This window comes from Trachemys scripta, chromosome 7, assembly GCF_013100865.1.
Source record: "Trachemys scripta elegans isolate TJP31775 chromosome 7, CAS_Tse_1.0, whole genome shotgun sequence".
NCBI lineage: Eukaryota > Metazoa > Chordata > Testudines > Emydidae > Trachemys > Trachemys scripta.
Window position 1 is genome coordinate 49,049,488 of NC_048304.1, and position 19,326 is coordinate 49,068,813.

A 19,326-nucleotide genomic window follows, 5' to 3' on the forward strand; every position below is an offset into this window, starting at 1 on the left:
GGAGCACATGACTTATGAGGAGAGGCTGAGGGAACTGGGATTGTTTAGTCTCCAGAAGAGAAGAATGAGGGAAGATTTGATAGCTATTTTCAACTACCTGAAAGGGGGTTCCAAAGAGGATGGATCTAGACTGTTCTCGGTGGTACCAGATGACAGAACAAGGAGTAATGGTCTCAAGTTGCAGTGGGGGAGGTTTAGGTTGGATATTAGGAAAACCTTTTTCACTAGGAGGGTGGTGAAGCACTGGAATGGGTTACCTAGGGAGGTGGTGGAATCTCCTTCCTTAGAGGTTTTTAAGGTCAGGCTTGACAAAGTCCTGGCTGGGATGATTTAGTTGGGAATTGGTCCTGCTTTGAGCAGGGGGTTGGACTAGATGACCTCCTGAGGTTCCTTCCAACCCTGATATTCTATGATTCTATGATACTGCAGTCCTGGACCCCCTCCCTGCTGTCCCCCAGCTCTGCCAATGTCCTCAATCCTGATCCGCAGCCCCCTGCTTGCCCAGCCCTGGGATCTGCTGACAGCTCTGCCGGTGCCCCTCCTCAATCCTGACCTGCAGCCCCTGGCTCCCCCCACAGCCCTGCCGGTGCCCCTCACTCCCGACCCACAGCCCCCTGCTATCCCAGCCCTGGGCTCCCCCCAACTCTGCTGGTGGCCCTCCTCAATCCCGACCTGCAGTCCCTGCTAGCCCAGCCCTTGGCTTCCTCCCCAGCTATCCCCAGCTGCAGGGGGTGGGGGGGGGTCACAGAGCCCCAGGAGCTGAATCTGGCCCCAGGGACCCTGGCAGAGGGCAGAGCCGACCAGGAGCAAGAGCACTTGCAAGGCTACTTCTGTCCAATGTCTCCTCTAAGGGCAGTGGCTGGATAAACAGTGGGGCCAGCATTAGCAGGGGCCGGTCAGCGCCCCTAGACAGACAAACAGGCCTCAGGCTGCTTGTTTGCTGCCCTTTCACCCCAATGCAGGAGCAAGGCTCAGCGCTGCCGGCAGGAAACCAGATGGGAGTGAAGTCGCCATGGCCATGTCCAGCCAGACCAGTATGCCATGCAGCACCACCCTACCCCTCCTGCCCACAGCCCTGTCCAGGCCCCTCCTGCCACCTGCCCCCAGCCCTGCCCAGGCCCCTCCTGCCACCCACCTGCCCCTGCCCAGCCCCTCCTCTGCCCACCCCCCAGCCCTGCCCTGCCCCCTCCTGCCGCCCACCCCCCAGCCCCGCCCTGGGCCCTCCTGCTGCCTGCCCTCAGCCCTCCCTGGGCCCCTCCTGCCCCCAGCCCCCACCCTGCTTGGGCCCCTCCTGCCCCCTGCCCTCAGCCCTGCCTGCCCCTTCCCACCCTGCCCGGGGCCCTCCTGCCTCCCACCTGGTGGGATTGAGGGGCACCAGTAGAGGGAGATAGGGAAATATTATCCCCATTTCATGGTGGGGAAACTGAGGCCCAGAGCGAGGCAACGACTAGCCCAAGGTCCCTGGGAGGAGCCCAGGCTGCAAAAACTCCTCGATCCCCTTCACCTCCCAGCTCAACCCACCCCCCCCCTCCGCATCCATCCAGAGGACCGCCCCCCCCCAATCCTGCCTACACACTGCCACCAGGCATTGCAGAGTGCACTGGGGCAGGAAAACACAAAGCACCCCTCGGGGAGCACCTGGGGCTGTGACCCACAACCACCCCCACCCCAGCCCAGCAGACAGGCCCAGCACTTGCCCAGCCAGGCAAACAATCGGCCCTTGTTTCTCCCAGCCACTTGATTGATGAAGGTGAGGTGGGGGGAGTGGAGGGAGGGGCAGCACCCGTCAGTAGCTGGTACTGGGGCCTCGGGGAGGATCCCGGGATCCCTTCCCCCTCTGCCGGGCATGGACAAGGCTCTGAAGAGCAAAGTTCGTGCTGGAAAGTGGCAGGCAGGTGTCCAGCAGTGAAGGGGTTAAATGCTCAATAAACAGTCACTCAGGCACGGCCACCCCATAGGAGCTCAGCCTCCAACTGCCGTGGGGCTGGGATTTCACCCACCATCTTCCCAGCTGCCTGGATCAGCCTCCCCCTCTCCAGCCTCAGGCTTCCCTGGATCTGATCCTGCCTGGGCCTGATCCAGCCTGGGCCCAGCCTTGCAGCAATTGGCCCCCGGGGGATCCCTCAGCTCAGGGGGACTCGGTACCCACGACGTGTCCCGCAGCCTGCTGACTGCTGCCCCTCTGCATCACTGCACTGATCCCCCCCTTGGCCGGGACTACTTCCCAACCCCCGGACAGTTCCCAGCAGCCTGCCAGGATGGTTCCTCCTCCCCGCATCCCAGCCCAGGGGGCTCCCCGAAGAGACCCTGGCCCCCCGGCAGTGTTAAGCCTCCCCCCACCCCCTGCAGGCCCTGCTGCTATGTGCTAGCGGCTCTGGGAACCCCCCACTACACGAGCCAGGGGCAGGTCCCGGTGCCCAGGCCTTGTCTATCTCCAGGGAGGGCAGTGGCCTGGTCAGAGCGGGGCAAGGTCCCCGGATGGCATGGCCCATGCTGCCCAATAGGAGCAGAGAGGCTGGTGGGTAGCCTCCGGCTTGGTCCTCCCAGTGCCACAGCAAGGGGGCAGGGAAAGACCCCTTTTGCCCCCCAAGGGGTCACCCCTGCCCAATGGGGATCAAGAGCCTCCCTCTGTGGGGATCAATGGAAGGGGGGGGCCATGTCACCCCGAGCCCCACAGGGGCCCCTCCCAAAAGCACACTGGCTGGGCCACTTTGGGTGCCTTGGCATCGCCTAGTCCTTGGGGCCCCTCACCGTTGGGGCTGGCAGAACCATTGGGGGCAGTGGCCTCACCCCGTGGCAGCCTGCTCACCCCACACTGTTCTTGTGCCCCTTGGCCAGCCCCCTGTGAGTCAGATGTGGTCTCACCCCAGCCTGTCATGGGACCCCAGGTGGCCTGGGGCCAAGAGATCTGGGCTCCACGAGGCCCCATGCCCTGCCTCAGAGCAGGGGAGATATGAACAGGGTGTCCCGTCTCCACTGAACGGGGGGCAGACCCCAAACACTTCTGACCCTGCCCAACACACTTGGCTCCCATGGGGAAGTGCTGGGCTGCCCACTCTCCGCACTGGGCACCACACAGGATGCCCCCAAACAGACCAGGCCAGGGGATGGTGGTCAGAGCAGGGCTCCATCGCTGTGACAAGGTGCTGTGGGGAGCCGCTCCATGGTGCCCAACTCAAAGGCCAGGCTTGAAACCCCTGCAGGGCACGGGGGGCTGGCAACCCCTGCACAGCCAGGGCGGGCGCTCCGGGGTCAGTAGGGAAGCCTGCCCACCCCCCTAAGTTAAATCACCCCCAGCTCAGCCTGGCCGGAGCACTTACGTTGATGTCTTTGCCGGCCCAGTTGCATTCCTCCCTCCACTCCACAGGCGCCGGCCAGTGGATCTGCGGGAAGAGAGCGGGACAGATCAGGGAGAGGCATCTCCCTCTCCCCCCATGGGCCCCTCAATCCCAACCTGCAGCCCCCTGCCAGCCCAGCCCCGAGTTCCTGCATGAACTGTGGTGCTGGGCTCGGGAGGGTCAGCCTGTGGAGCGTAAGGCCGAGACCCTCCCAACTCGGTTCACACCAGGAACTGAGGGGCAGCATCCCTGGAGGCAGAATGAGGCCCCTGCCCTGACAATGCGCCCCACCATGCCCCATGTACAGGGGCTCCCAATTCCCCTCTCCATCCCATGCCCTGGAACAGCAGCAGCCAGAGCAGCCTGGAGAAGTGGCTCGAGCGTGCCAGTCCTCAGCACCTCTTTGGGCAGGGCTGTGCCTGCCCAGCTGAGCACCAGTACGCTCAAGACATGCAACGCAAGACACGCGGTGCCTTGGGAGCAGGGGCTCCTCCAGCAGCTGTGGTGGGGACTCAAGGTCCCAGCAGCGAAGGCATCAGCCAACCCCCCCACCCCCACCGCGGCTTCCAAGCTGGACGGTCGTTACGGGCGATTTCATGGGGAGGTGAGGCGAGGCAGCTGGAATGCCAGCAATGTCGCCTCTCGAGTGGGCGCCTCTGCCCACTGCCCCTCCCCACGGTGGGTGCCCGGATCCCTCCGCCCTCTGCTGTGCAGCAGTCACCTTCTTGTCCTGCTTGCTGATGTTGTCCAGGCTCAGGGAGGCCAGGTGGTTCTTGCCGCCCACGAAGAGCCGGCCCCGCTCCTCGTCCAGGAGCAGCGCCTCGTAGCAGCAGGAGCGCTCCAGCCCATAGGTGCGCAGCCCATGGCGCACTTTTAACTCTGCAGGGAGACATGGGGGCTGGGATCAGGCCGGCTCTGCCCTGGCTCTCAGCTTCTCTCCGGGATCACAGGCCAAGGGAATGGAATGCAAAGACCCCAGGCCTGGGTCCTCAAAGGTATTTAGACACCCACCCTCCCATGGGAGTTAGGCACCTCTGTGGATCTGGGCTTTGGAGATGGCCAGTGTCAGGGACGCCAGCACAGGCCCAGAGAACAGCGCCGCCCCAAGCCCCACACGCAGATCATCTGGTTCCTGGCACCTGCCGCACAGGACTTGCCCTGGGTGCCACTGCGGTCAGTTTCAAACAGCGCTGGGGGCCCGCTTTTTCAGAGCAGGGCAGCCAGCATGCAGCCATGAGCACTGCCCCTCTGAGAGCTGGGCCACCGGGGTTGTGTCTCCGCTGCAGTGAAAGAGCCGCAATGCGGCTGGGACTGGCCCGGGGCAGCTGGCTTGGGCTTGGGCTGTGGGGCTGGAAAATTGCGGGATAGGCATTTGGGCTGGGGCTGGAGCCTGGGCTCTGGGACTCCACCAAGGGGGTGGGGGTCTCAGAAACTGGGCTCCAGCCGGAGCCTGAATGTCTACACTGCTTTTAGCCCCGTGAGCCTGAACCAGCTGATCTGGGCTCTAAGTTATCGCAGTGTAGACATATCCAAGGATACGGTCACAGGTGGGAAAAGAACCCAGGAATCCTGACTTCCAGTTCCCTGCTTTAACCACAAGACACCACTCCCCTCCCAGAGCCAGGGATAGAACCCAGGAGTCCTGGCCCTTAGCCCCCCCATTGTAACCCATCCTATCAGACCCCCTTCCCCCCGCCCCCAGGAATAGGACCCAGGAGTCCTGACTCCCAGTCCCCTGCTTTAACCAGAAAACCTCACTCTCCTCCCTGAGCCAGGAATAGAACCCAGCAGTCCTGAGCCCCAGTCCCCTGCTCTAACCACTGGTGGATTGCTCTCTTCGGAGTGAAATAAACACGGTGGATGCCCATTAGGGCTGCTGCCCCCCCTCAAAGTTCTGGGGGCTCCAATGGGATCAGAGAGATCACCCCCATTTCTGGTGCTTTTCCAACTCAGACAATTGGGGTGGAGACCCAGGAACAAAGTCTCTTGCACATGAGTCGTGTGGGAGCCAGCCCAGCCCTCTGGAAGCTTTGAAACGAGCACTGTGCTGCTATGGGGCCAGGTAGCACTCTCTGACTGGCAATGAACATGGGGACATCGCTCCCCGGGAATGAACATTAACCCACTGAGCCCACCTCCCCAGCCATATGTGCACCACCAGAGGGTGACACAGTCACACCGCTGGGATTGGCATCAGCAGGTGATGCTGTCAAGGCTTCTGATTGTTTTCTCTGAGTGCACGAGCAAGTTTTGAGTCTTGGGAAGACATGCATTGTAGTAATACGGGGTCTGCGTAGAGGCAGCTTGAGCAGAGAAGGAGTGTGTGAGCAGGAAGAGAGAGGATCTGCTCTGCCGTGGGCTCTAACTGGAGTCACTTCTCAAGGCTGAGTTGCTCCTGGGAGCTGAACGCTGCCCTTCGGTTGAGATTGCTGGGAGAAGGGACTGCCCTGCATGCTGACTGACCATCTCAGTTCAAAGACTGAGGCATGCACGTAAACAAGTCACCCTAACAACACAACCAACACTCCGTGTCACTAATTTCTCCTCCAATAGGAAGGTGACCCCATTCCCCTCCCAGGGCTGGGGACAGAACCCAGGAGTCCTGACTCCCAGCTGCCCTGCTCTAACCACTAGATTCCACTCCCCTCCCAATGCTAGAGATAGAACCCAGGAGTCCTCCCAATCCCCCACCCCCATGCTCTAACCACTAGACCCCACTCCCTTTCCAGAAGGCAGACCCAACAACACTCATGTCACCCCAAGAGTTAATGTTTCCCATTTAGCCCCCGCTGTTCTCCATAGGATTTCATACCGTAGGCTGTGTGCAGCTCAGGCACGCTGGGGCTGGCAGTGTCTGCAGGCCGGCCCGCAGCCCCGGAGCTGTGCTTAGTCCATGCCAGAGGCAGCACTGAAGAGGTTAATACAGAGGCTGGAGCCCTGGGTTAGGGAGTACAGGGCCAGGCCAGCTGCCTCCTGGCAGGGTTAAATGTCAGGGAAGGCAGAGGCTGTGGAATTACCCCTGGATCCGGTCCCAGTGCTGCCAACACTGGCATTGCTGTCCCCCAGAGCTGGCCAGCAAAGTCTCCTGCAGAAGGAATTAATCCTTCAGGGCCAGGTGCCCCATAAGTAATGTTGCCTGGCATCAGGATACCCAGGGACCATGGCACTGGTGAGAGGGCTTCCCTGCCCAGCAGGCACCTGGGCACAGTGCTGTGCCTTAGGGGAGCAGTTAGAGGCCCCATTGTGCCAGACCCTGAGTGAGAGAGAGTCCCCAGCACTCACAATCTAAATAGACCGGGGAGGAGAAACAGAGGCACTGAGCGGGACTGGACACTGGTGGCTCTGAATGTATGGGGCACCCCAGCACAGAGAACCCCCAGGTCCCTGGGGGAGGCAGTCAGCTGGATGCCATGATCCCAGAAGATGGGCTGTGGCAGCTGTTCACCCCACAGGCCTGCTCAGCCTGCCCTGGCTGGGGACATCTAAGAATGGTCAGAGGGTGCATGGGGTGAAGGGGGTACCCAGGGGCTGCTGCTTCCCTCAGCATCCCTGGCTTGTCCCTGGATCCTCTGTCCTGGCACCCCCTCCCCCCACCAGCTTCACCACATCAGTGGCAGCACAGCACAACAGGCTGTTCCTCAGAGAAGAGGCCCCACAGTGCCTGATCTGCTGGCCCCCGCAGGAACAAACGGGCCATTGTGGGGAGGCGGGGGAGAGCAACTTGCAGGGGACAGGCTGCCTTTGCCAGAGGCGCCTGCAGGGACCACACAGCCCAGCATGGCTCAGGGGCCAGAGTCCAGCCAGGTCTCTGCCCCCTCCCCCGCAGCGCCAGTTCACCCCCCCCTCTGCCCCCACCCCACTCTGCCAGCTCACTCCACATCCGCCTCCCTGCGGTGCCAGCCCACCCTCTCTCTTCCCCCTCCCTCACTGCTCCCAGCCCCCTCCACTGTGCCAGCTCACCCCATATTCCCCTCCCCTGCAGCATCAGCCCATCCCCTCCCCCACTGCCAGGCCACCCCACTGCCCCTCCCCCACTGCTCCATGCCCCCTCCCAGGCCACCCCTTCCTGCCTCCTCCCCCACTGTGCCAGCACATCCTTCCCTGCGCTCTGACGCCTTCTTGCTGCCCTTCTTGCTGCCGCACCAGCCCAGGCCCTGCCTGCACCCCCCCCCCTGGAGCCAGCCTAAGGAGGGGAGGGCTCAATGCAGTGGGGGGGGAGGGGGCACACAGGGAGGAGCCTGTGCCTAGTACCCCACTGCCTCTTGTGGCTTTCCTTTCGCACAAGGCTGGCAGGTTCCCTCTGCTGCCAGGACACGAGGGGACAATCGCCCGCCTGCTCCACGGCCTCTCAGCTCTAACTGGACAGGAGAGCGAAGCCAGGCTGGTCAGTTTCACATTCCTCTCTAGTCAGTATGGCTAGAAGGGACCACAAGCAATCCCCAGGCTCTGCTGGTTAGGCATGGACTCGCACTGCCCTGGCTGCCCACGGGCTAGCCCAGCTAGGTCTCCTCCCAGTGGGGAGACAGTCCCAGCTCCAAGTATGAGGGACCCTCAGCCTGGCAGCCATGGCCCCTGTCCAGCAGTGGGACACCTGGGAAAAAGGCACTGCTGCTCCCCGAGCTGGGCCCACTTCTAAAGTGGGGATGGGGGTGAGGGTCCAATCCAGGGGTCAGTGACACACTGCTGAAACCAGGTGTGATAGTACTGCAGCAGATACAGGAACTGGGAGCAAACACACTTAGGTGGGACTGGGGACACTGACAGCCAGCGCCCCTGCCCGTGTCCCACAGCGCCCCCTGCTGGGAGAGGCTGAGGCCCCACAGCCAGTGCTCCTGCCCCGCTCCCCGCAGTGCCCCCTACTGAGAGAGGCTGGGGCTGGAGAAGCCAGCAGCTCCCCCACATATCACAGTGAACCCTTCCCTGTCCCACGCCGGCCATTTCCCCTTTGGTTCAATCCTGCCTGACACCGGCTGCTCAGGGACTTGACTGGGAGCATTCAAGGACTGGCATCACGTGAGGTAACCCAGCAACCCCACGCTGCTGCTTAGCAACTATTCTGGAAACCGCTCAAAAGGCAGCCCCCATCCCCCCCCACATACCTCTTTAATGAGTTTCTGGCTGATGGACAAATTAGTGGAAAGGGCAAAGGCCTCCCGGAGGCCTCCGCTCTCAGCGCGGCAGCACCCTGCCACTGATTGCCCCAGCCACCTCATCTCCCAGGAGGGAGGACACAGAGCCCTGTTTTGGGCTACACCCCAGCTCCTGTGTGCTGCCCTGGCCGTGGGAAGGGGCCAGAACTGGATTGATCTGCCCAGTGGTAGGGTACCCTGGGGTGAGGGGTGCTCTCTGGCATAATGGCCTCATGCCACCCTCCCTGGCAGCTCCCAGTGCTGGGGGGGAGGGAGTCAGAGCAGTCCATAAGGGCACCAGAGCCCTCCCCGGCCCCCAAGGGCACCAGGGCCTGCACCGGCCCCCAAAGCCAGGAGGCACCTCGGTGCCGAGGCCAGCGAGCACCAGGCCCCTTGGCACGCTGCGTGGGGGATCAGCGCTGAGCCCAGGCACTGCTGCAGCCCAGCCCATTGCCGTGCCCCAGCTCCTTAAGCGCCCTGGGCTCCTGGTGGAGCTGGGGTCAGCGGGCATGGGGCAGCAAGAGGCTGTCTGTAGCTGTGCCTGGGGGGGGGGGGTGGGCTGCATGGCTTCCACTCATTCCACAGCATCACCCCTGTGAAGGCCCCTTTCTTCCTGCTGCTGAGAGGGGCCGGCTCCAGCCCTCCAGGCCCCTCTCCAGAGAGCTGAAGCAGCAGGGCCAGCCCCACCCCCACCTGCCCCAGGAGGGTCCTGTAAGGAGCAAGAGGGGAAGATGTCTCCACCCCCCAGCTGCTCCTTGGGTTTGAGGCTTCCAGCAAGGGGACAAGGCTGCCTAAAGGGTAGGGGCTGGGGGACACCTGCTACCTCCCACCCCCGAACCCATGTCACATGGTCATTAACCCCTGGGAAATGCCAGGGGTCACTTGCACCCTGGGGTGAATCGGAGAGCAGCTGCTCAGGACTGCACTTCCCAAACCTGGGGCCAGCCAGTCCCCCCTGCTCCAGGGCCGGATCAGAACTGGGGACCTGGAGATGAAAAGGTCCAGATCCCCTCCTCGAGCCAGCCAGCTCCCGAGACATATACATGTCCCAGCAGGGCAGGGTGTACAGGCTGGGCTGGGGGTAACCCCCTTTCCTCTTGCTTTGAAAATGTAACCCTGAGACCTTCCAAAGATGGGGCAATCACAGGCTGGGGTGTGGGCAAAGGGGGAGAGTTCACATCTCCTTGAGCTGAAATCCAGATCCTACCTGAGGAGCTGTGTGTGTGTGTGTGTGGGGGGGAGGCGGTGATGGGGGAGGTGACCCAAGTTATAGCCCTGCCCCCACCGCCAGATGGAAAGGCAGCTGCTCCCCCAGCAACATCAACCATCCACAATGAATGGGGCAGGCCAGGCCCCCGCACAGTGGGGCGTCCAGCCAGGCTGCAGAAGTCCAGCTCCTGGGCTGGCCTGCAGCACTGACAGGGTTCATGCGTGCGGGGACAGAGTGCTGTGGATGACGTTGCTGCCTGCCCGTGGGCATTCCCGGGCCACCAAGGGGGATGCAGCATCTCTGCACCCCATGCTCTCTCTACAGCGTCAGCTGGAGCCCCCGGCCCGGGTGCGGAGCTGGCCCAGTGTCAGCCTGGCAGGGGCAAGGGGCACTACACGCTACTGGGAGGCCTGGCATGGCTGTAATAAGAATTCATCGCAAGCCCCCACCTGCCCCTCGGGTTGGACAGAGCATTCGCTTCACTTAGGCTGGCTCTGATCCCAGCCAGAACCCCACAAGAAAGGCCCTCCTGGTGCCATACACGGCCCAGCCCAAAGCCCCATAATCCCTCCCAGAACTCTGCCTGCTGGGGGTCACCCGCGTAAGCTGCAGCCAAGCCCTGAGGGCCGGATCCCCAGCTGGCACCAACCGGCACAGCTCTGCTGAAGTCACTTTACAGTTACCCGTGGCTCGGCCTGCTGGGGATCTAGCTCCCAAGGCTGCTGCTAGGAATCCAGCCTGAATACTGATCACAAAAGCCTACGCCAACGCCACTTCCTAATGCCACCCCGCATGCTGCAGGGCATGGCGGGACAGCTATGGGAGGGCAGCTTTCGTTTCCAGGAAAATACACCTTCTTCTGTCTCTGGGATTGGAGGCTTTAATGTACCGTATTCACCAAACACAGAGTCAGAACCTGATCCTGGTTACCCTGGCCGAAATCCAGAGTAATTCCACTGGCTGGCTCAGGATTTGCACCTGCTGACGCAACCGAGATCAGAATATGGCCTGGACTCCTCGGCAGTCAGCAGAGCAACAGGATTTATGCCAGTGGTGGCTGATGGCGGAAACCGTCCTGTGGGAATCTGTCATTCATCACTGCGTCCCGTATTGTTTAACTCGGGCGTGGGTTTCCGGATACAGCTTGGATAAGAGATGCCAAAAGGGTTCCGCGCGACCACCTTTCTCACAGGGCGCGGGGAGGTGCAGCCCACGAGACACCCCTACAGATCCAACCGGGTCATTCACACACACACCCTCCCCGAGGCCTGGTGGCAGGATGGGGATCCCATGGATCCGCGTGCTCCGGCCGGGACCTCTTTCCTCAGACAGCACCTGGGCCGCGCTGTGCTTACCTTGGAAGGACAGTCTGAGCCTGGGGTGGGGGCCAGCCATCCTGCCCCATCCGCCCAGGATCCGGAGCAACAGCAGCAGCAGCGCGGGGATCATGGTCACTTTTCCAGCTCCTCCGCAGGCTGGACTCTGAGCCTCAGACAGCTGGAAAGGCAGAGGAGCGAGGGAGACAGTGAGCTCAGATTACAGCCCCCTCCCCAAGGCGTGGGGGGGGGGGAGGGTGATTTCAGAGTCCGCCTCAGGGGAGGAGAAATGACCCTTGGCAAGACACACATTCCTCCTGCTCTCCCTGGAGTGGGGCAGGTGGCTGGGAGGGACTTGGGCCAGATCCGTCCAACCCTTGCAGTGAGAGGACCCCACCAAAGCCAGCAGCTGGAGGGGTTTCTGTTCTGGATGAGGGGCCGAGATGGAGACTCGCTCACCCTGCACCTTGCGCAGCTGTTTACACCCAGGCCAGCCCCTCTCTGATCCGGGCACATTGGCACTCGCTTGGTAAACAGCAGGTGGGTCAGATCTGGCATCGGAGCATGCCCACGTGGCCTCCTGGCAGGATCTGCATCTGGCCTGCTGAGAATTGCCACATCTGGGCCAGGAGCCCCCGTTGGGTTCTGCACATCTGGAGCCCAGCTGAGCTGGGCTTATGCGGAACCGACATGGCCGAGCACTAGGGCCGGGCGGGGATTTTGTGACTCATTGTGTTTTGTCAGAAGATGCCAATTCATTGAAACTGGAACTGTACCCGAAGCAGGGCCGGGCTCGGCCAATCTCCCAGCTCGGAAAAAAGTTTCAAACTTGCCATCGGGTTGTTTTGACAGTTTTGAAATGAAAAATTCCAATTTGCTGGTTCAAAGCCACTTTTCCTTTCTAAATTGAAGCAAACTAGACTAAAAACAAAGATTAAAAAAAGGTGGAAATCATAGAACCACAGGAGTGCAGGGGTGGAGGGGACCTCAAGAAGCCGTCAACTCCAGCCCCCTGTGCTCAGGCAGGACCAAGTAACCCTAGATCAGCCCTGACAGGGGTTTGTCTGACCTGTTCTTAAAAACCTCCACTGACAGGGATTCCACAACCTCCCTTGGACGCCTGTTCCAGAGCTGAACTACTGTGATAGTTAGACAGTTTTTTCTAATATTGAACCCCAAAATCGCACTTGCTGCAGCTTAATCCCATTACTTCTTGTCCTACTGTCAGTGGCCACGGAGAACAATCTATCCTCATCCTCCTTATAACAGCCCTTAACGTAATGAAAAGTATTAACAGGTTCCCCCCTCTGGTTTCTTTTCTCAAGACTAAACATGCCCAGTTTTTTTTTAACTTTTCCTCACAGGTCAGGTTTTCTAAACCAACCGTTTTTGTTGCTCTCCTGTGGGCCCAGAACCAGACACAGTACTCCCGCTGGGGCCTCACCAGTGCCAAGTAGAGAGGGACAAGGAAATATTTTAAAGGAAACATTTCAATTGACCCAAAATGGAAAAAAAAAAAAAAATCAGTGTTTCAATTTGCAAATATTTCCGAGATTTCCACTTTTCCTCCTCACTCGAGTTGGGGAAAAAAATGTGAACTCTCAAAACTATTTGCGGGTTGAGGAAACTGCTTCCTGACCAGCTGCTGTGAACCCCCCTTGCGAAGATCAGCTCAGTTACAATGGAGCAATTAGCGAGGCAGTGCCAACCAGCGGGTAGAGCAGGAGGCAAGGGGTCAGGACCCCTGGTTCTAATCCCAGCTCTACCACTGACCTACTGTGAGAGCCCAGGCAAGTCACTTCAGCTCCTACCCCTCAGCTGTTTCGATGATATGCTCTTTGGCCAGTGACAGTAGCTGATGACCCATTTGCACAGCACCTAACACAACAGGGCCAAATTGCAATTGGGGATTAATGTAGCAGCACTGAAAACTCCAGTGCCTGACCTCATATTAGCAACTTGGGCTGAGTTTATTTTTATTTATTTACATATTTTAATGTCAGCCACTTCTCAGCTGTCTCCTTTAAAGTAGGGCCTACAAGAACAGCCAGGTTTTGTGTCATTGAGTGCCCCCTGCTGGTTCGCAGTGGCCAGCGCTGCTCCCCATGCCAACTGAACGCAAACCAGCCAACAAAAGGTCTTTGCATTACAAGCAGCGAGAGACAAAGAGACTGAGCCGGGAATGCAAAGCTGCATTGCAGAAGTGGCTATGCAAAGGACAGCGGAAAACTGCCATGCATAACCAAAGGGGATGATGAAACCATTGTATTCCCCAAGGGAAATGCAACATCTGCAGATGGGCTGGAAGGAAGGAGTGAATTGGAGCAGAAAGACCCCTCTGTACCCACTTTGAGCTCAGTGCTGACCCCCAGAGCTAACGGAGAATCACCATTGAAGGCACACAATCTAGGGCTTATGACATATAGGCGTGCAATTCTGACGTCCTCCAGCAGAGGGCAATGGCACACATTTGCATTAGCCTCTACATTACTGCATTATGGAGCTGTGACATTATTCAAGCTAAAGCCAGGAGCTTCCTGTCACAGCTCTGATTTGACACAAAGCAATCCCCTTGAAATCCCCCTCCACAATAGAATTCCACAGGGAGGTTGGGGGGAAAGAGATCAGCAAAGACATCTACACAGCAGGATTTAAAATTGGAACTTGAGCTGCTGCTGCCCCTAGATACACCCTCATGAGTGTGTGTGTGTGGGGGGGAAACAGGGATGACAAGAGGCTAGGGGACAAATCCAGAGGGGCAGAGGTCTGGTGGTGAAGCAGGGGGGGTGGTGGTCACAAAGATGGTGGCAGAGGCAAAGAGGGCCAGGGTCTAGTGGGGTTAGGACAGCAGGAGACTGGAGGAGTGTGGAGGGGGATTGAAAGGGAATCAGGGGAGCAGGTGGGGTATTTTGGGGGGCACAGAGGGGACAGGGAAGAGAGAGGACTTATCATAGATGATTAGGATTGGAAGAGACCTCAGGAGGTCATCTAGTCCAACCCCCTGCTCAAAACAGGACCAACCCCAACTAAATCTCCTCGTAACTTGACCCACGTTAAGGACTCTAAGGATGGAAACCTGGCCCCACAGCCCCCAGCTTTCACCCCACGTGTTTAAAAACTTCTAGAGAGAAAACTTTAAGCCTCACATGTTTCCAGTGTGGATTAAAGCCTATCCCCTCCCCCAAACCGCAGTGGGCAGCTTGGAGGGCAGAAGGGAAGAAAGGGTTGGAGGCTGCTCTGGTACGTGACTGCAGCGGCACCGCCACCAGAACAAACGGTGCATCTGGGAACGTGCTGGCATTCCCCAGCCTCCCACTAAAGCCACTCTAAGCTCAGTGTGACACGGGGCCATAAAGCAAACAGCGAAGGAACCCATTCCTCTCTGGTCTGAGTACTGAGCTTCCCCGATAAGCTGAGATCAACTGAGCATCACAGCGATACAGCAGCCTGGAACATCTGGGCACTGGGCCAAGAAAAAGCCGGCAATCTAAAGGGACAAGACAAAGGACGGGCAGGGAAACTGAGGCCCAGCGAGGGGACGTGACCTGCCCACGGTCACTCAGCAGATCAATGGTTGACCCACAGCTACAGAGTCCTAGCCCAGTGGTCTGTCCACCAGTCCACACCCCCTGGGACTGCAGCAATAGCCCAAGCTCCCTCAGGGGGACCCAGGCACAACCCATACAAGAGGCCAGCAAACAGCCTCTCCACTCTGCACGGCATCAGACCCAGAGGTACCGGTGCAGAGCCTGCCTGTGAACGTTGGAGGAGCACTTGATTTTAATCTTTGGTTCTCGCTAATAAGACAAGCCACGGGAAATTCTCCAACCCAGCCCTCCATTCAAACCAAGCGAGTTTGGCTGAGCAGAAGCCAGAGGCTGTAATGCTCTCCTGAAACCTCTTTACACTTTCTCTGCCCAGATCCTACCCCTGAAAAAGCCCTCAGATGTCAACACCTGGAAATGCACAATAAAGAGATCCAGGCAGAGTGACGATGCTCGATAGTTTGCCGCACTACCCCGACTCACACTGCTCAATGAGGTGAAACCTGCTCCTTTGCTCTGTTCCGTTATCGCTGCAGTAGGTTACATATTGCTTATTAAACATGTAATAATAATTTCAGAAGGAATACAGTGGGAGCACATTGTTAGGCCAGAGTTCTCTCTCATGTCACAGGCTGCTGTGTGGGTGGAGAAGAATATTTCTGTGAATGAGCGGTTTGCTGTTATGAAGTGCGTCGATTATATGGCCGTGTAGGTTTTACGTTCACGCCCATTGACCTTGCAAGTCTGTATTTTTAACTACATCGCAGAGTAACTCTTGCATGTCGCTTTCTTGCTAGTGGGGAACATTATGGGCCTTACCCGGGTAAGTGAACTTACGAAGACTGCTTGCAGGGTGTGGGCCGCAGCCTATTGGGAGCATATCCCTTGAATAGGGTATGAGTCTCAATGAGCTTCCAGGCACTGCTTATTTCTACCTTTGCATGTATCTTTGCAAATTTCAGGGGGCAGAGTTAAGGTCATGTGGATAGGATGAATGAGGGGACAGGATCAGACGGTGAGGTGGCTGGGTGGGGCAGGCACTGGCTTGGCTGTTCATTTCCAGAGTTTCTAGCATAACGGTGTCAAAGTTAGAGTAATATTGCACCAGGGAGTCCGCCGGGCCCTCTTAAACCACAGTTCTAGCCTTAACTCTTTCTTGAGCAAAGTTTTATGGTTGGAAGCACTTGCCCTAGGTTTGCTTTGTCTGCCTCCAGCAAATACCCCGTTCATCCCCAGCCACACATACAATGCCACCCAGTGGCCTCCAGCAGAAAAGCAACCTGTCTGGATTTCATTACCCCTTCGGTTCTCTGGCTGCATTATGCAAGAGATCAGACTAGATCCGCCTGGGCTGAAGGATCTTCGGCGCCGTTAGCAGCACGTGGCTGAGGAGAGTGTTTCATGAGACAGCCTGGGGAAAACAATAATCCATATGACGTGCAATGTCAGGACAAAAGATGATTCTAAAATATTTCAGTCTCAGGCTATGTGCCCGGCTGACCCCCCAGCAGCCACAGTGTCTGAGCAGCTCAACCCACCACCTTTTACGTATCTACTGAACAACAGGGCAGGGCTCATGCCCCATTTCACAGAGGGAAAACAGAGGCACAGAGAGTAGCTTAGCCAAGGCCACACTGAAAGTCTGTGGCAGAGCTGGGAATTGAACCCAAGTCTCCCACAGCCCCAGTTAGTTCTCTTCTCCCAGAGCCCTGTGGAGTCAATTGCGGCTTGCCCCATGCACGAGGAGCAGACCAGGCTGAGGCAGTCTGATCACTGACTGGCCATGTGACCCTGGGCAAGCCACATCCCTGCTCTGTGCCTCAGTTTCCCCCACCTTTGGGAGGTACGGACAAGAAGGGCTGGATGACATTCTGATGCGAGTAACTTTAGAATGCTTGCTGGATCGGTGCCCAAGCCCCATCACGGCTGGATTATCTGTCCGATATCATTTGATTAGACACAGAAGAGGCTAAATGCTGCTCTATGCTGCCCCTGGGCAGTCCATGAGGGTCAGCAGGTGCAAAGGAGAGCAGAATGAGGCCCACTAACCACTGCCAGACAGAAGCTTAGCAGAGCAGGGCTGCTAGGCCCCACCCCCGCACCTGGGAGTGAATCCCCCTTTGAGTTTCATCCTCCTGGCTTCCCTCCCCCACACCACCTGAGAAATTATTTCCCGATCCTGTCCTGCTCCTCTGCCAAGGGAACAGACCGCAGCATCACAGCCAATGCGGCTTGTGCAATGGCTTCCTTGCATTGACTGTGATTAAGTGACATCAACTTCCCAAAGCAATTACGGAGCCAGCACAGGGCATCTTCCAGAGCTACTCCAGGGGCCATGGGTCTGCATCTGAATCAGGCAACCAGCGAGCTCTCTGCCCTGGGAGTCCATGGGGAACGAGGGTGAGAAAAACCACTGGATCTGAATTCTTGAGCCCCCTGGAATGGATTCTGTTCCCCTCCACGCTTGCTGTCCCACACCCCGCCAGGCTGGGCTGCTCCAGCCAAAGCAGCTTGCGCTTCGCTTTAGATCAAAAAGCAGAAAATTCCCCCATGCGATTGCCTGGAAGCAGCTGCCTCCTTCGACTGGAGGAGAAGGAGAAGACGGCCAAGAAAACACGGCCTCTTTTCCCATAGCATCAGTTCCCTGGACTGGGCGGGGGGCAGCCCGAGTCATCAGGGCTCACACACGGAGGTGCAGTTCGCCAGCTGCGGAGGCACTGGGCAGGCCGCAGTGCCGGGAGCTGCCTGCTGGGGCGGGGGGAGAGCTGGGAGTCAGGATTCCTGGGTTCTCTCCCCAGCTCTGGGAGGGAGAGGAGATTTGTGGGGCTGGGAGCCAGGACTCCTGGGAGTCTGGGACCTATCCCCATCTCTTGCTTGGGAAGTGTAGTGTAGTGGTTACAGCAGGGGCCCGGGCACCAGGACTCCTTGGTTCCAGTACTTAGGAAGGTAACATCTATACATATGTAACATCTTTCTCCTCTGCCAGGCAGGGCTGAGCCTAGTGAAGCGGCTGCCGGGCAGGCAGGTGGCCACCTCCTGGCTTTTGCTCAGGGAATCAAATCACCATGGCCCAGCACTGCGATGCTGCATCACGCCATCTGTGCCATGCGCCACGACCCCCTGCCGCCTGGAGGCCATTCCATGCCCTGGGCTGAAGACGTGGCTGCTATGCTGGAGATCAATCTGTGCCCTCACTGCCTGGAAGCTGCTCTCAGGGGTCCAGGGCTAGGACCTGTGGACTGTAGGTAAGAGACGCAGCTTGCTGCCCATCCCAGAGCAATGTGCAACCCCCACCAGTTGACCAAGCCGGCGAGCCACGATCTGCCTCAGGTGACGCATGCAAAGCATAAATCGGCTCTGCAAGGACCCTAGCATCTCAGCCACAGGGGCGCCTGCTTTTCAGTCCCCCAGCCCAGCCAATGCCTGCAGCCATCGGGGGATGTGCCCGCACCGCGGGTCTGAGGCTCGCAGCACCGGTATGGCAGCCAGGAGAGCTCAACACCGGAGCCCGGGGAGAGGCCAGCGTCACTGCTGGGGAAGGAAGCCTGTAATTTCTGCCCATAGTCATGGAGATGGCACGGCAGTGACTCCCTGGGATGCAGGGGCCCCCTGCAGCTCTTGGGGGGAGCCTCCCCCCACAGCATCTGACCCTTCAAAACCTGAACAAGATGGGAACCAGCTCCTGATCTGGGAGTCTGGGTAGGCCAGTCACACGGGGGCTGGGACACATCAAAACACTTGGCTGCCGCCTCAGAGTCACATCTGACTTTTCATGGCTCGGCTGTCCCCGGGCCCAATCTAACACCCCATGAAATCAGCAGAGGCGCGCCTTAGCTCATGCCCCATTTCTGGTGAAGCCGAGAGCAGCTTTGGTTAGCAGCAGACGCAGGCGAGCATGCCGACAGCTCTGAACATCATCCGGTCACTTTCATACTGGAGCTGGGGGGGGGGGGGGTGTCATTTGCCCCCGGGATTAATTGCATAACCCCATGGTACATTCATTAGCTAAACAACTCCCCTGCCCCTGCAAAACCAAACAATCCACCCCTGATCATGCTGGACAACTTGAAATTGAATCATCAAGGTCTTGTCTTTTAGCCTGGCAGCTTCTTCCAGGTTTGTACAGCGCCTGGCACAGCGGGGGCTGGTCGAGCTGTGACCTCTAGATCTGTCCACACTATAAATTCCTAGTGAAAACACAGTTTTAGGAAAAGGCAGGGGGGCGTGGGAAGAAATGTGGCAGGTCCTGGTTTCTCTCCAGTGATGGACCCTGTGACTCTCAGAACCCCAGACTGAACAATTAATTCAAATCAGCTTGAGGACATGCAGCCAGGGGGACCTCATTTGGAGTACTGTGTGCAGTTCTGGTCTCCCATGTTTAAAAAAGATGAACTTAAACTGGAACGGGTGCAGAGAAGGGCCACTAGGATGATCAGAGGAATGGAAAACCTGTCGTATGAAAAGAGACTAGAGGAGCTTGGGTTGTTTAGTCTGACAAAGCGAAGGCTGAGGGGGGATATGATTGCTATCTTTAACTATATTAGAGGGATTAATACGAGGGAGGGAGAAGAATTATTCCAGCTTAGTACTAATGTGGATACGAGAACGAATGGATATAAACTGGCCGTGGGGAGGTTCAGGCTTGAAATTAGACGCAGGTTTCTGACCGTCAGAGGGGTGAAATATTGGAACGGCCTTCCGAGGGAAACGGTGGGGGCGACGGACCTGTCTGGTTTTAAGATTAAGTTAGATAAATTTATGGAGGGAATGGTTTAATGGTAAAACATA

The 19,326-nt window shown here is 58.3% G+C and overlaps 1 protein-coding gene across 3 annotated transcripts in view; it reads right to left on the bottom strand.

The window, feature by feature from the left end:
• The window catches only part of SEMA3B (semaphorin 3B), a 51,920-nt gene that overhangs the window by 23,552 nt on the left and 9,042 nt on the right, over positions 1-19,326 (bottom strand). For 2 of the 3 annotated variants that reach the window (XM_034776228.1, XM_034776227.1), the window contains exons 2-4: positions 11,033-11,174; positions 4,060-4,217; positions 3,321-3,383 (exon numbers count right to left, since the gene is read on the bottom strand). In XM_034776228.1, coding sequence (XP_034632119.1) covers positions 3,321-3,383; positions 4,060-4,217; positions 11,033-11,126 — 315 coding nt within the window. In that variant the 5' untranslated portion in view covers positions 11,127-11,174. Of the gene's footprint in view, positions 1-3,320; positions 3,384-4,059; positions 4,218-11,032; positions 11,175-15,836; positions 15,950-19,326 lie in introns of all 3 variants that reach the window. The other variant, XM_034776226.1, reaches the window with a different exon arrangement.